Genomic DNA, 16,134 nt, shown 5'->3' with positions numbered 1-16,134 from the left:
CAGCCTGTCTGACCTGGCCGATCACTCTTGGGCACTGTTGGCCCATGGGGAGCTGCAGCTGAGCTAGGGTTTGGCACAGCAGCACACACACAGAGAAGAAGGCACACACAAGATGATGAGAGATGCAAAGAGAAGATTGCATTGGAATGTGTGGAGTTAGAATGTCAACTCCATAATATCATAATACAACTAAAATAGGTGTCCTTTCACACTAGATCTCCAAGGGGGAAAACCCAAAGGAAAAAAGTGCCCTTGGGTTGCCCATGTTCACATGTGGCAAGCAATAAATTAGAAGGGGAGCTGCAGCTGAACTAGGGTTTGGCACAATAGTACACACACACACACACACACACACACACAGAGAGAAGAAGGCACACACAAGATGATGAGAGATGCAAACAGAAGATTGCACTGGAACGTGCGGAGTTAGGTCAACTCCATAATATCATAATACAACTAAAATAGAAGGTATCCTTTCACATTAGATCTCCAAGGGGAAAAACCCAAAGGGAAAAAGTGCCCTTGGTTAGCCCATGTTCACATGTGGTACTACTTATATCATATATGCCAATAAATCCCCCTTGTAGTGGTAATGTGAACCTGTACAAGGTGGGTGGTAGATCACTCTGTGTAAGGAGAGTAAACCCAAAGCTCTGCGGAAAGCTTCAAACTTCTCTTGAGGCAACGCCTTCGTGAACACATCTGCAACATTGTCCTGTGTAGAGCAGTAAGATAATGTGATCTCGCCTGCATGTATCCTCTCTCTCTGACAAAATGATAATGAATCTAAGTGTGCTTAGTGCGTGCATGAAACCATGCCATGGCTATAGCACTCTGACTGTCAGTGAGTATGGAAGTGGGTGTCTATTGACACTCACGAAGATCAACCATCAATCTCCTTAGCCATACACAATCTACTGTGGCTGTAAAAGCTGCCATGTGCTTAGCCTCACAAGTAGATGTGGCAACAGTGGGTTGCTTTTTGCTCAACCATGATATGCATGAATGATTCCCACTAGTGGATTGCCGTGTATTATAGTCACCATTCCAGTTTGAAATTTGAATCACTATAAGGATGTAACTGCAAGTTGCCCGCTCCGGGATATACCAAAGCAAGATCCAAGGAACCTTGAAGAAAGCAAAAGATCCGTTTCACTCCTTACCAATGCTTTGTATCTGCGCTGTGCATAAATTTGCTACACCAGGAAACCCCATACTGAATATCCGAGCGTGTGTTGCATAAGTATATAAGGCAGCCCACTGCTTGGCTATAAGGTCAAGCATATCGCTGATGATTCAATGAGTAAGTATAAGGCAAGATTGGTTGCCAAGGGCTATGCATAGACTTATGGCATTGACTATGAAGAGACATTTAGCCCAGTTGCAAGAATGGTAACCATGAGAGCTGTCATTGCTATGGCTATAACAAAGGGTTGGTCTTTACATTAGATGGATGTAAAGAATGCCTTCTTGCAAGAAGAAGTATACATGATGCAGCCACTAGGTTATGAGAGTGATGCACACCCAGATTTTATGTGCAGGTTACGCAAAGCCTTGTATGGCTTGAAGCAGGCATCTAGAGCATGGTCAAACAAGATCGAGGAGTATCTTGGTACCATTGGATTTCAGATATCCAATGCAAATTTTTCACTTTATGTGAAAAATAAAGATAGAGGAATCACGCTATTAGTCATCTATGAGGATGACTTGATTATCACTGGTGATAGTAATGCTGACATACATGATGTTAGAAGGCTTTTGTAGTAGAAGTTTGAGATGAAGGATTTGGGTGAGCTGCGGCATTTCTTGGACATAGAGGTGGTGGGATCACCTCATGGCATTTTGTTATTGCAGAGAAAGTATGGCTTGGACATATTGTCCAAGTATGGTATGACAGGCTATAAGCCTATTTCATTGCCATTGGAGCAGAACACAAAGCTTTCAACAGATACAGGTAAGCGTTTGGAGGACCCCACTACATATAGGCGCATAATGAGTAGCTTGATCTACATGATCGTTACTAGGCTAGACTTGAGCTATGTTGTTGGACTTGTGAGTCAATTTATGCAGTCCACAGTACAAAGATACAACTACATGGATACATAGATGCTGATTGGGCTAGTAGTGTTGTAGACAAGAGATCTACCAGTGGTTTTATGTTTTCATTTAGGAGTGCTGCTGTGAGTTGGAGCAATAAGAAGCAGCCAACAGTTGCCTTCTCGAGTATAGAGGCAGAGTACAGGGATACTGCTATGGTTGCTTGTGAGGTAGCTTGGTTTCAAAAGCTACTTGGTGATAAAGATGAGCCCGTGGATAGGAAAATTGTAATTTATCGTGACAACATGAGTAGCATATAGTTGGCCAATACCCCAGTATACCATGCTATCCAATTGATGCACTTTCCATCCATGCATAGTGGCATCCAGTTCACGCACCGCCCTGGAGATAAGAGTACGGTATGGTTGTCTCAGTTGACTGTTTTTCTTTCCCATTTTTTCACTGTTCTTTTCGCCGTTTGTTGACCGTTTTCTGAACGTTTGGAGAGCCGTTTCTTGGGGCTTTAGCTTTTGCTTAAGCCTTGCCTTTGGTTGCCTTTGGGCTTTGCTTGAGCCTCAACCTATTATCTATATAATAGCCCCTCCCCCAACCCCATTCTCACAAGTGCACATTGCTCAACCCTCCCCTCATAAGTGCTCATTGCTCAAGTCTATCCTCTCCCTTGCGCTCTCCTTCTAGGCTCAAGCCTCTCTCCCCTCTAGGCTCTCTCAAGTATCTCCCTCTTCCTCAACTTCCAAGCCTCTCTCTCTTCCTCAAGTCTCTACCTCTTCCTCAAGCCTCTCCCTCCCTCTCTCCTCTTTCACCATGAGAGAAAAGCATGAAGCCTTTACTTTTCATGCCATTACCCATGAGAAGAACGAGGGGAAGTCGGGGGCATGGAAGTGGACTTGCAAGTATTGTGGCAAGGCCTACACTAGTAGTGCCACTAGGCTTCTTGCACATCTCTCCAAGATGAGGGAGCAAATTGCACCTTGCAAGATAATCCCTCAAGAGATTTCCAATGGCATTGTGAAGAAGTACTCCTTGCTTAGCAAAGCAAGTAATAGTGGAAGAGTCTCCTTCGCCGTTGCCACCACTCAAGACAAAATCATCCCGTTGGCAAAGGATACATCCTCCTCATCCTTCTCTCCCTTGACCAACTCCAACTCCTCATCAAAGAGACCGAGTGAGTTTGAGGTTCCACACAAGAGGCAAGCCACTCTTGGAGGCATCATTGGAGCGAATGTGACTTCTCTCTCTTGGGTCCGTGCAAAGCAACAAGAGACAAATGTGGAGATTACACGCATGGTCATTGAGTGCAATCTCGCATTTCATGTCCTTAAAACTCCTCAATGGCAAAGGATGGTGAGCGCCATTGTCGAAGTAGGACCATGCCATGGTCCTTGGCATGGTACCACCTACAACGACATGTGCACGAAGGCACTTGATGAAGAAAAGGAGAGAATCAACAAGACCCTCAAGCCCGTCCGAGCGCGATGGGTGAAGTATGGGTGTTCCATTCTCTCTAGAAAGAAGAGGGGCATCCTCAACATTCTAGTATCCTGCCCTCTCGGCATTTACTTCTTGCGGGCCGTGGATGCCGGAAAGGCCGGGAAGAAAACCTCGGCAATTTCATCTATCGCCACATTCAACAAGCCATAATTGAGGTTAGATACAATTTAAATTTTTGAGTTTGAAGCTTTAAGTTTAGCCTTTGTCTTTTACTCAACTTTCAAGTCTCATTTATTTTCCATATTCTCATTCAAATTTCATACATCCATCATTCTTGTAGGTTGGCCCTGAAAATGTGGTTCAAGTGGTTACGGCGGCTAATGCGTCCAATTGCCGCAAGATGGGCCGCTTTCTTGAGGCGGAGTTTATGTCCATAGTATGGACTCCTTGTGCTTCTCACTGCCTTGACTTGCTTATGGAGAACATTGGCAAGTTAGAGTGGGTGACGACTGTGGTGACACAAGCCACTCATATTGTCATTGTTTTTCAGTCAAAAAGTCAAGGCCCTCGCTATCTTCCACCATCATGGCCACTTGGAGATGAAGAAGCCCTCCTCAACGTGCTTTGCCTACATGTGGCTTCTTCTAGAGCGCCTTTATGATGTGCCTAAGCTCCAAGTAACAGTGGTTTCGCCGGAGTGGCAGGAATGGATACAAGGTGAGATACCTTCGCGTGTCGATAAGGCAAGAGCCATTCAACGGCTATGCTTGAGAGAGGAGTTTTGGCGCCAGGACTCATTGCGATTACTCCCTTGTATAGGGTTTTACGCATGACAAACATGGAGGGGGCTACTATGAGGCTCCTCACTCACTTTATGAGAGAGGTCATTGCCGAGATTCGTCGTACCACAGTCCTCGTTTTTTTTAAAGTATTTTTTTAAATGGACCGTACCTCATGTTACCCATTTGCCTTCAAGGGACAACCATAAGCTTCTTAAACAAATTCTTCTATGGCTTCTTAAAAAAATTCCTCTGTGAGGTAATGTGTTTAGAAGCACCACTGTCAAAGTACCATGTGTCGTGTCTTTCATTGACACTGAGAGACATATGCTCTAATGATGCATCATAATTGCAAGTAAGAAAAGTCCACTCATCCTGCACAAGATTTACTAATGCATCATCTTTCACTGCAGGTGATGAAGAAGAATCTACAACCATGCCACTTTCCTTTTTCTTCTCCTTTGTAAGCCGCTTTCTGTACTCATTCAAATAGTGACCCGGCTTTTTGCAGTAGTGACATTTACCCTTTTTAGCCTTTTGTGAAGCTGTCCCAAATGAGCCTTTGGTTGAAAATTGCTTTTGGCTTTTCCCTTGCCCTTGCCTTGGATAACAAAAGCCCCATCATTGCCACGCATGACGAAACATTTGTTCTTCCAATTCTGCTCCTCCTATAGTAACAAGCCAACCAACTCTTCAAACAAGAATGGTTCCGAGTTCCCCCGCATAGATAGAGTGAGTGATGTGTGGAAGTTCAAGTAGGTTTCTGGTACTAATGATAGTGTCCTGGAAACGAGCTCCTTTTTAAGAATGACCTCATCAATATTGAGCGACTACTCCTGAAGATCCTGGATCTTCGTAAGATAATCAGCCATACTGTCACCATCATTCATGCCCAAGTTCTCAAGTTCCTTCTTGAGGTACGCAACCTTGGCCCCATTCATTGCTTGATACATGATTTAAAGTACATCCCAAGCTCACCGTGAGCTCCTCCAAGACCTGATATGCAGTATGATTGATCGCTTTACTGACAAAGCAATCAAAGCCATCGCTTGGGCATCAGGAGTATCCAAACTCTTCTACTCCTGTGAGGGAGGAGTAGGTCCTGCAACTTGTTGAGCACCACGGCCAGGTGTGTTAGGTGCTATGTCTCCACAGTGTACATATGCCTTTGGCCACAAGAAGGTTTCGGACCATGAAACTCCAAAGGGAGTAGTTACCGCCATCCAATTTATCCTCTTCGGACAAAACCCCGAACATATAGATTGTATTCACAACCATAATGCTGAAATCTCTTTACCAAGAGATATGCAAACACTTGCAACCAAGTATGGTATAAAGAGCACCTGCATGCAAAAAATCAATGCACCGGAGTGCTGTGCCACGCAATCACAGATTCCTGAGCAAACTTTTTGCCTCAATACAAGGTTGCAGTAAATGTTTGGAGTGTCCTGACAACACAAGCAATGCAAATCTCTGCACAATCACTGCATAAACATCCAATCAAGGCTTGTAGAATGGAAAGCCCCAAATTTTTAATGCACCGTAGGGCTCAAATTTGTGCCAATTGCACATAAATTGCAAAAGTCCCAAATCCTTGTGTACCTTGTAGCTGCAATTGTGCAATTAAGCACCAATTTCTAAAATGAAAATCCCCAAATTTTTGGAAAGCCTGAAGCTTCAATTTTTGCAATTAAGCAAAAATTCTACAGTTTCGTGCATGAAATTATGCTATTTGCCTTGAATCATGCAATTAAGCATGAATCTCAAAAATCCCCAATTTTCACTAAACCCTACACCAAATCTTGCTCTAAACTGCTGCTTGCACCTGAAATTTTGCAATGATCCACACAAAAGCCCCAAAATGAAATCCAAAAAATACCTGATACAACTATTGGCCCACTGGAGAGACTGGCTGTCAAAAGCAAGGCCGTAGTGGAGAGGCAGTTGTCAAGCAGGCACGTGACCGAGGCGATGGATGGCAAACAAACAAGGAGGCATCTGAGGCGAAGAAGATGGTGACGGGCACTGGTACGATGTCGGCGAATAGGGACAGCAACCAGGAACTAGAGCGGGCACAACAACAGGCAAGGGCAGCAAGAAGGCGGCCCGTCGGACGGGGGCTCTGTCGGAACTAGACGGCAGCCTGTCGAACGGGAGCTCTGCCGGAACTAGACGGCGACCTATCAAATGGGGGCTCTGCCGAAACTGGACGGCGAAAGCATCAAATGGAAGGGGCCCAAAACATTCGAAATCCCGTGGAAAGCCATGTAAGCCACAAAGTGGGCGGAGGGTCACCCACTGTGGTGCGAGCACCGCTGACTAGCGAGGTAGAGGTAGTCCTTTGCGCACTAGCCCCGCTGCCTGTGGAGGCTAGGATGGGTGGTTGCAGGCGGAAGGTGGCAGTCCGGGAGGGGACAGGAGGCGCGCATAGTCATTGGAACAAGGCACACAAGGATCGGATTAGCAGACGAAAAGTGCAGCTAACGGAGTCAGGCATGCCGGAAGGAACACGCACGCAAGCTATTGCCGAGGGGAAGCACCTCTGATACCATTGTTGGCCCAGGAGGGGAGTAGTAGCTGAACTAGGTTTGGCACACCAGCGCGCGCGCGCGCACACACACACACAAAAGAAGGCACACCAAGAAGGCACACACAAGACGATGAGAGATGCAAAGAGAGGATTGCATTGGAATGTGTGGAGTTGGAAGGTTAACTCCATAATATCATATTATAACTAAAATAAAAGGTGTCCTTTCATTTGTCAATGGTACGGACACACGAGCTTGAGCTCCATCCCCCCATCGCTCTACGTTTTCTGTTTGCATCTCCTCCCCTTCATCACATCTCTTTTGCTTGCACAACCCCCCCCCCTATCTCTGGTGTGCCGCCTCCTCCCGCTATCCGCCTTCCGCTCCCCTGGCTCGCCACCAACGTTGTTCCCTCTACCTACCCCCGGATTGCATCGGAACGTGTGGAGTTAGAAGGTCAACTCCATAATATCATATTATAACTAAAATAAAAGGTGTCCTTTCAATTGTCAACGGTACGGACACACGAGCTTGAGCTCCATGCCCCCCATTGCTCTATGTTTTCTGTTTGTGCCTCCTCCCCTTCATCACATCTCTTTCGCATGCGCCACCCCCCCTCCCCTATCTCTGTTGTGTAGCCTCCTCCCGCTATCCGCCTTCCGCCTCCCTCTCCCCCCTCGCCGCCCACGCCCCTGGCTCGCCACCAACGTTGTTCGCTCTACACCCCCCCCCCCAAAAAAAAAAGCGCCGGACAACTCGGAGATCTTCTTCAAGCTAGCCACCTTGGTGGGACTGCAAAGATCACAGACATTCATCCTCTGGGGCGTTGCTACTACCAAGTTGAGTTCGACTTGCCAGCAACGTCAAATCGAGTCATGCAGCCAAGCGTTGTTGCATCCAATCCTCTTGTTGGCGTTTCAAGCTTTCTTGTGGCAGTATGCTTCTCAGGCCCCAAGTAGGAATACCTTCCTCTTCTCCCGGTGATCAATGGAGCCATTGGGAGAGTGATGGAATCCCCACCCAGTGCCCACTACCACTTCGTCCCTCGAATGGGCAGCCGGGATTCCATCCCTTCGCATCTGTATTGCCTCACCAGAGACAATGCCCCATGTCATATCTATTCCTTGCCTTCAGGGAGACCCCATCATTCAGCAAGTGGAGTACTCAGGCCTTCCCGACCAATGTTTCATTTGTAGGCAGATGGGACACCTTGCCAGAGCTTGCCCTCCTCGGCGCACCCCCCCCCCCCCCAGGGCGGGCAATCCCTGTTCAAAGCCTCACCATGGGGTAGAGAGAGAGGTAGGTCCTTAGGCAGCCAAGACCCGACCGTGGACGACTCTGCTGCCGGAGAGTGGCAGACCGTTGACTTGCGCCAGGGCCATCGGCCGACTACCCGAACTAAGCGCCGTCGCCGCCACACGCGCGCTATTCTAGCAGAGTATAAGGAGGATTCGATTCTGTTAGAGAACCATTTCGTAGCACCCACCCGTCGGCAATGGGCCCCCTCCTGTCACTGTGAGGGTCCCTCTACCGCTCCGGTTTGGCGGCCACTTCCTCACCGAGATTCCTCCTCTGGTTCTTAGTTTCCGGCGATGCCAGCTGGCCCCACTGAACCCCCGGCGAGACCCTCCCAACACCCTCCCTCTCCAATGGATCACTCCCAGCTGCTCCCATCTCCCATCTCCCTCCTCTCCGCCCCCCCACCCCCCCTCCTCCATCCTCACCTCCAACTCTTCCCATGCAGTCCCCTCTGCCCCGTCCTCTTTCTTTGAGCCCGCACTTCCCCCTCCCTCTGCCTCTCCAAAGCACTCCTGTTGCCCTCCAACAACACCCGACCCGGAGCGGAGACAGCCGACGAGCTCCGTCTGCCACTTGATTCATTGATTCTCAGAGCCGGTAGAGATGACCATCACTGCTTCCCCGGTGAGGACTCTCCCGCCACAATCCCAAGGTGGGCCCCCTAGGATCTTGGGGCTGCCAGTGGATTATAGTTTCTTCCAATGTCTTCCAGTAGAAGGGACAGTTTTGAGGAGACAGTATCTCCCATTCAAGATCCGCACAAACTTGGCGCGCCTTCACCCCAGGACTGATTGTGATTATTTCCCATCTAAACCCATGCCCAAGACTCTTCGAGTGGAGGGCAATTCTGATAGTTTCGCCTCCCACAGAGATTGATATGCGAATAGCCTCATGGAACATTCAGGGTTTTAGGGGGGCCTCAATGCTTTCAGAGGCGAGGCGTGCTCAGAGGAGAGCTTCACAAAGCTATAGTTGGGGGACCCATCCACATTTTTTTCCTCCAGAAGCACCACCTCTCTGAGGGGCTGCGGGAGGATTTTCCAAGGCAGAAGACACACATTTTGGTCTCCCTCTTTCGGCCCCTCAGGGACACAAGGAGTTTGTATTTCTGTCAGTGAGGAGCTCTTGCCAGCAGCAGTGACACGCTCAGGTGTCATAGTCTTTGGGGGTGAGCACAGCGGATTACCATTATGGTTGGAGACGATTGAGTGAGCTTCCTCAATGTTTATGCCCCGAGCGCCGTAGCAGGTAGATCCATCTTCTGGAGCATTGTCCGTCAGGCCCTTCCTCAGGCTGACTTTTGGTGCATGGGTGGAGACTTTTAACATGATTGAGGCAACGAAGGACTGACTCCCAGGAGGCACAACTACAATCTCAGGCGCAGAGTACTCTGCATGGGAGGAGTTGATCCTGGCACTCAAGGGATAGGATCCTTGGCATCTCCCAACATTTGGGCGCAATCCTGGGAGCCTGTGCTTCTAGCGGCCTGATAGGAGGAGCATGCAACCGTGGGGGCATGATCGGCATCTTGGCTTTTTCTAATCACGCTCTGGTTATTTTGTCCTTAGAGGACCCCTGGAGGCACCACATGCACGCGAGCACTAGGATTTCGGACTGCCTTATACAAGACCCCGAGATCTGCACAGCAGGATAGAGAAGATATAGGCGAGACTGGATTTTATTTCAAGCTCTGCCACGTGCACCTTGGATGCAGGCCTTGGTGAGACCAGCAGTTTTTGTAGGAGGTCTACCTTGGTTGAACACAATGCTAATCAATACACTTAAATACACTAAGATTTGAAGGACACTTGCTCATATACAAGAAGTAAATTGCTGAATTGACAAGAGACACACAATGAGCCGAAACGGCCGATCCCTCCCTTGAGTAAATTTGTATTACTATTGGAGAAATTCAATACATAGCTTCACGGGCATCCATTGCCAAATCCTCCATGCCAATGCATATGAAATTCAGCATTTAGAAAACAATGGTATGTCGATGTAGATCACCAAGGAGCTACCTTGATGCCCAGTCTGACTTCAGTGCCCATATTCTCTACCATTGGCTCTATGTTCTACCAAGCAAGGTAGCAACATCTTCAAGAGCACATAGGACAAGAGAAATACTACACAGGGTGGCTAAACAAGGAGTCCTGCCCTTCTACTGAATAAGTAATGACAACACATTGTCCAATTAGCTTACCAGTCTTCATAGAAGTTGTTGCAAGCAGAAGCCTTCGCGTTGGAAGCTTTAGAAGTGTTGATATCTTTGATTTGCCGCAATCCTTCGCGACAAAAGTCTTCAAGAGGATGAAGGGAACCCTGGGAAAGCTTCCCCTATGGTTCAACTTGAGAAAGGAAGGCTGAAATTAGGGTTTTCAGCAAAAGACCAGAAATTACAGCAAAAATGAGAGCTGTTTTGCTGCCCTAGATACTGTGGACCATTTCGGGTTACACGCCGGATTGGTTTAGTTACATATGAGCTGGACTTGCCTTCTCATGTGAAATTTCGTTCATCCTGTATTTCATGTCAGTAGACTTAAGAAAGTACTGGGTGGAACAGACCAATTAGTTACTCCTAAAGAAATCATAGATGTCGAGGATATGACATTTGTTCCACACGAACCGGAAAAGATTCTTGGATTTCATGAAAGACCGTTGTGGAATACGCTACTCACGGAACACAAGATCAAGTGGAAGGATCGTGTTGAGGAGGACGCTACATGGGAGACATTGACTACCCTTCAAAAGACTATCCTAAGTTTTTAGAGAGCTCAAGAGTGAGCTCTTAGAGTAAGGGGAGTATGTTATGTGCACAGAGTGTATCTACCGTGTGCTACACGCACAAGCTTGGAGCTAGGCAAGCTGATTGACGGACTGGGCTAGGGATAGATTGACAAGCGGGCACCCAAATATGGACAGGTGGGCACCCAAGTGTGGATTCCCGGTGACCGACCAAGAGCCTATAAAAGGGTGGCCAAGGTTAGTGAATTGTTCATAGAGTCTCGCGAGTCTTTGTGAGAGCTCTATGGTCAGGAGCCTCGATCTAGTGCAGACGTGCACCTACTTCATGCAGCTCAGGCCGGCAATAGTCTCGAGGCCTGCGACGGTAGCTCCTTGGCGGTATGGGATGTCATGGAGCAAAGACTGGTCGGTGCGTCTTGCTAGTTAGCTCAGCTCATGGCTCGGTGGGGACAGCCAAGACTTATGGCTTTTGCCACGGCTGTCAAGGTTGGGTGGTGAGTCAAGCCTACACTCCCCTTCACGTTATTTGGCTTTGTTTTGTAGGTTTCGAGTCATGTTTTAGGGGCGTTCTACGAGGAGATCCATGGGGATTTGACAACTGACCACTGGAGACCAGGCTCATGTCAAAAATGGGAGATTTGCAGTAGCATTGCAGCTTTGCACATATAGCGAGCTAGATGCACCAAAGCGATGGAGGGTACCCACACCGCCTCCGGTGTCCATTAGGAGCATTTGGCTCAACATCATCCATACCCTCCGCAATCAGTGGGGGAAGTTGCAGGGTGGTTTTGACCACTTGTGGAAGTGGCAGGAAGTTTTCTTGAGGCTCTGGCGGCCTGGCCCTTTTCTCACCGATAGAGGTGGTGATCCCGCTTGGTATTATAGACCACCTCCCCACCTCCCCCTGTATGAGATAGCCTTCTCCTAATAGAGTGGCCAGCTGGAGTAGAAGTGCATCTTTCTCCACTTTTTGATTATGTGTTCTCCGCCCCGTGTATGGAGGTGACTTTGCATCTAGCCCTTCGTGGTTGTATCTAGCCCTTCATGGCTGTTTTTTATTAACTAATAGAAGGATCTTTTTCCTAGTTAAAAAAAATGAGGTGTCCTTTCACACCAGATCTCCAAGGGGAAAAACCCAAAGGGAAAAAGTGCCCATGGTTAGCCCATGTTCACATGTGGCACTACTGATATCATATATGCCAATAGGCACCATCTCCTAGCTGGCTGGCTGCCCATGCTGCTGCGGCGCTGCCACACGAGCCTTGGCTGCTGTGCGCTGCAATACCCTGCTGGTCTTACACAAACATGGTGCAGATCCTTCTCCTTGCTCTTCAAATTGCCTTTGTACTTCTCGTTGAAGAGGCTTCAGTGCAGAACACTTTGATTATCGTGGAGGGTGGGCTAGGATACCTAGGTCCTATTTATAGGGTCAATTCTCAAGTGGTGGGTTGGTCAGCTGTATAAATCAGGTCGACCCACCAAAATAACCTTGTAATAAAGGTTGACCGTCCATATGTGGATGCCCATCTGCTGGCCAGCCCGGATCTACTGTCCTCCCAGCAGAGCTACTGCCCGTATGCGGGCACCGTCAGCCTGTCCGACCTGGCCGATCACTCTTGGGCACCATCTCCTAGCTGGCTGGCTGCCCATGCTGCTGCCACACGAGCCTTGGCTGCTGTGCGCTGCAGCATGTACTATGCGGCTGCTGTGCACTGCAGCCTGCAGTTGGGTGCCAGCTTCCCATACACTGATTGTTTCGCTGCCAAGTCCCCCATTGGTTTATAACCTCAAAATAGTTGGCTCAAGTGCAAAGCCACACAACTCCATCTCCTACAAGCAAAGACAACATCAAGGATCTCTGCGAGAGATTCTCTTCATGTATCACCCGTCAAAAGAAGTGAGTGTTGTTGGCTAAGTGCGACTTGTATTTATACCAGCTCTTCCTTACTGCGCACAGCTCACATGCTTTGCACATCCTTGAAGAGAAGAGATCATTTACCCCCATCATAGATCCTAGCATATGGGAGACCTATGCACACAAGCTATACACACAAAAAGAGGATATGAGAATGATGATGATCTACAACAGTCTCTCAACCAGAGCACAGTTAGAGAAAGACCAGACACACCCACCTTGGGACATCCACAGTTCAAGGCTAGGCGTCCACATGTCATTCACATTGCATGTTGAAGAACTAAGAACCAGAGAGGAGGGGCTCTGAGAGACCACCCTATCAAAGTTAGGCAGAACCACCAGCTGCAAATAGAACCCTGTTTGACCTTATTGGCTCACCACAGGAGACGACTATGTAACCCTATAGTTGATAGATTCCTTCCTCTCACAGGACACTAGTAAGTTTACAGTTTCCTTTTCCTTTATGATGTTTTCATGTATGATTCTGGATATGCTTATGCATCTTTTCTCACGGTACTACTTGTACTAATCTTCATTTCATTGGCCAATTTTCCTCATGCAGTCCTTAATGGTTTTCTTTCTTTTTCTCTCCTGCTGCTGCTACCATGAAAGCATCCTCATCTAGAAAGCAGATTTGCATGCTAATCACTGCCATTGATGCATGATAGAAATCTGAACTTGCACTAGAGCTCTCCTCAGCTGCATGGCGTTGGAAGGTTTCCTAAAAGAGTCCTGTCTATGATCCCTCTTGTCACACTTCAAAAAAATTTGTTTGGCAGGCATTTTCATACTGCACATGCTGCTATAACCTGCTCTGATACCAATTGTGAAAGACGCATAAGAAGATTAGGGTTTGTGATAGGACATGAAAAGTTTTTTTGTTCAAAATCCCAATGAGCAAGTACAAGACAATGATCAGGCTGGTGTAGCAAGAAAACCTTAACCCTTGCAAGCTATACCACCGTAGTGACATAGCATTTAAACAAATATTATTCATGCACAGAACCTTATGAAGTAACTTTTAAAAAACATAAACTAAAATTGCAAGAAAGAAAATCATAGCAGAAATAGAGATTGTTACCCTCCTTGCGGAGCTGGTTCACCCTGTTCAAAAGTCCATACTTCCTTTCAATATTCCTAACAAGGACTCCGTTGCTCATAAGCTCCTCTTTTGGGGAAAACTCAGAAGGTTCTTCAACCATGCCAGACAACGCTTGCACAAGCGCCTCTCCTCTTGCTCCTGGATCGCAAATAAAGTCCTTTTGCAAGCCATTTATAGTACCATTCTGACTGTCTGCTGAATTGTTTCCCCTGAGGTAAGAAGGGCAAAGAAGTCCCCAAACAAGCTCCATCGATCTAAATTTAAGCCTTCTCAACTGTGTGTCTGCAGTGGATTTCATGTGATTTGCTGTGCCACTTTCTTGCAGATGAGAAAAGCTTTTACGCACGGTTGGTATCAAAGCATCATGCATGGCCGCTAAAGTCGGAAGAATCTGGTCTTTTACACTACTGGCAACAGGACAAAAAGGATAACAAGTTTCAATATATGAATGGATTATAAAACTTAATACAAAACCAAAACAAAAGGTACCTTTGGCTTCCAGCTAGAACCAAGATTATCGCTCCCTCGGGATATGCACCCACAAAAGCATGGAGTGAAACTACTGTGTCGTTCAAATAGTCAAGGACCTGGCAAAAACAACCGCATTAATTTGAAACCTTTCAAAAAACAGTCCAAAGTTGAGGGTGCTCTGATGTGATGATAATTTACCTCTAGCAGCTCCTGCTGAAGCTTTGACACTACAGAAGTCCCTACATTCAATGTTGGCAGTTGCATCTGCAAGTATATAAATGCCCAAAAAAATGTCAATCTTTTGCGTGCTATCATCATTATGCTGGGAAATATACTGAAAAACAATTCTTTCAAGTTTCTTACTGAGGTGTCTGTCCAAATGGAGCCAACAATCTCTGTCAGCGGGGTAATGGAACTGTCGATAGCCTCACTGCATCCGGAACGTCGGGTGTTCCAGGCAACAATGCTGCTGATAAGCTCCCATCGCTGGCTCACATGGGCCTCGAGGTTCCACTAGGGTACCTCGACCACGGAGGGAAGGATGGCTAAGATCAAAAAGTGTATGGACTAACGAGCAAGAACAACGCAGTCCTCGTAAAGTAGACCTCCATGGCCCAAGCGTAGCTAACCACGAGCCTACTGCAAGGCTCCTGTCAGCAAATAACCAAAGAAGAGAGTAATCTTTCGAGGCTGGATGCTCTCAAAGCCCATTCCAAAAATCCAAGAGAAAACCCAAATAGAGGTCTTCGGCTCACCTAGTAGGTGGCATCTGCAGGGTTGCCATCTATCTCTTGCAACAGAATGCGGCAGGCCAACCTTAATCATCAAGCATAACCTCGTCAACCTCCAATAAAGAAGCTTCCTCCAAATGCTCAAAATGAGGGAGGTAATCTGCTACTCTAGGGTGATGGCAATGCCCACTTCCCATCCAAATGTCATTAACCCCTAATTTCTGGGATCATGTGGGACGTGATTATCTTGATTACTCCTACAGGCATGTGGGGCGGGCCCATGGCGGGATTGCAACATCTAGACATGTGGGATTGTGAAGGGATCTCTAGCGTGGCCCATAGACATTGCCTTTAAGCTTTCCGGGCAGGAAAGTCCCTTGGACCACCCCGAAGGACACCTATTTGGGCCCTAAAGTGATGGTATTGCCGGTGGTAAGTGCACCTTTAACTCAATTTATGGTATTATGTTCTATGTTCACTTATAATGTCTTGTGCACGTTCACAAGAAGACAGACAACTAATAAAAAGGGCTCATGAGTAAAGAGTTTCACACACTCATAAGTGCGGGCACCTAGGAAGGCCAAATAGTCATCATTAATATGTGTTTAGGCACCTTTACACAAGCATGGGCTCTCATAAGTGAAGAAAAGCAAGGGAGATTATGAAGTTTGGAGAGGATCTAGAAGTGGATACAAATGGTAGTTCTACTTCTTTTGAAAGTTATGATGCCTACTCTTCAGAGTCTACAGAAGTGGCTGATGATGAAGACTTAGACCAAAGTTTGATGGAGATGCAAATGGATATGTCTGGGTTTAAGGTGGCTGAGGTCAGAGAGAAGGGTAAAGCTGGTAATCTGATAGGATAGGTCGATGGGCATGATGAGGGGTTCAATGTTCCAAAGGAGGAGCTGATGGAGATGGTTGATAAGGATTTGACTATGGAAGAGAAGGAGTAATATGAGGTTCTCTTCGATAAGTATCCAAAGTTATTTGCAAAGGAGTATACCCAGATGAGAGGGACTCCTAGTGTGATACATGAGATCAAATTGAAAGAGGGGATGAAGCCCATGGCACAG

The 16,134-nt window shown here is 47.2% G+C and overlaps 1 protein-coding gene across 2 annotated transcripts in view; it reads right to left on the bottom strand.

The window, feature by feature from the left end:
- LOC147618708 (Ubiquitin system component Cue protein) overlaps positions 1-16,134 on the bottom strand; it is a 93,040-nt gene that overhangs the window by 4,252 nt on the left and 72,654 nt on the right. For both annotated transcript variants that reach the window (XM_086773740.1, XM_086773739.1), the window contains exons 6-8: positions 14,527-14,592; positions 14,347-14,444; positions 13,837-14,264 (exon numbers count right to left, since the gene is read on the bottom strand). In XM_086773740.1, coding sequence (XP_086629866.1) covers positions 13,837-14,264; positions 14,347-14,444; positions 14,527-14,592 — 592 coding nt within the window. The remainder of the gene's footprint in view (positions 1-13,836; positions 14,265-14,346; positions 14,445-14,526; positions 14,593-16,134) is intronic.

Source organism: Cibotium barometz, chromosome 34 (genome assembly GCF_041138505.1).
Source record: "Cibotium barometz isolate CiBa-2024 chromosome 34, ASM4113850v1, whole genome shotgun sequence".
Classification (NCBI taxonomy): domain Eukaryota; kingdom Viridiplantae; phylum Streptophyta; class Polypodiopsida; order Cyatheales; family Cibotiaceae; genus Cibotium; species Cibotium barometz.
This window is presented reverse-complemented; position numbering and strand designations above follow the sequence as displayed.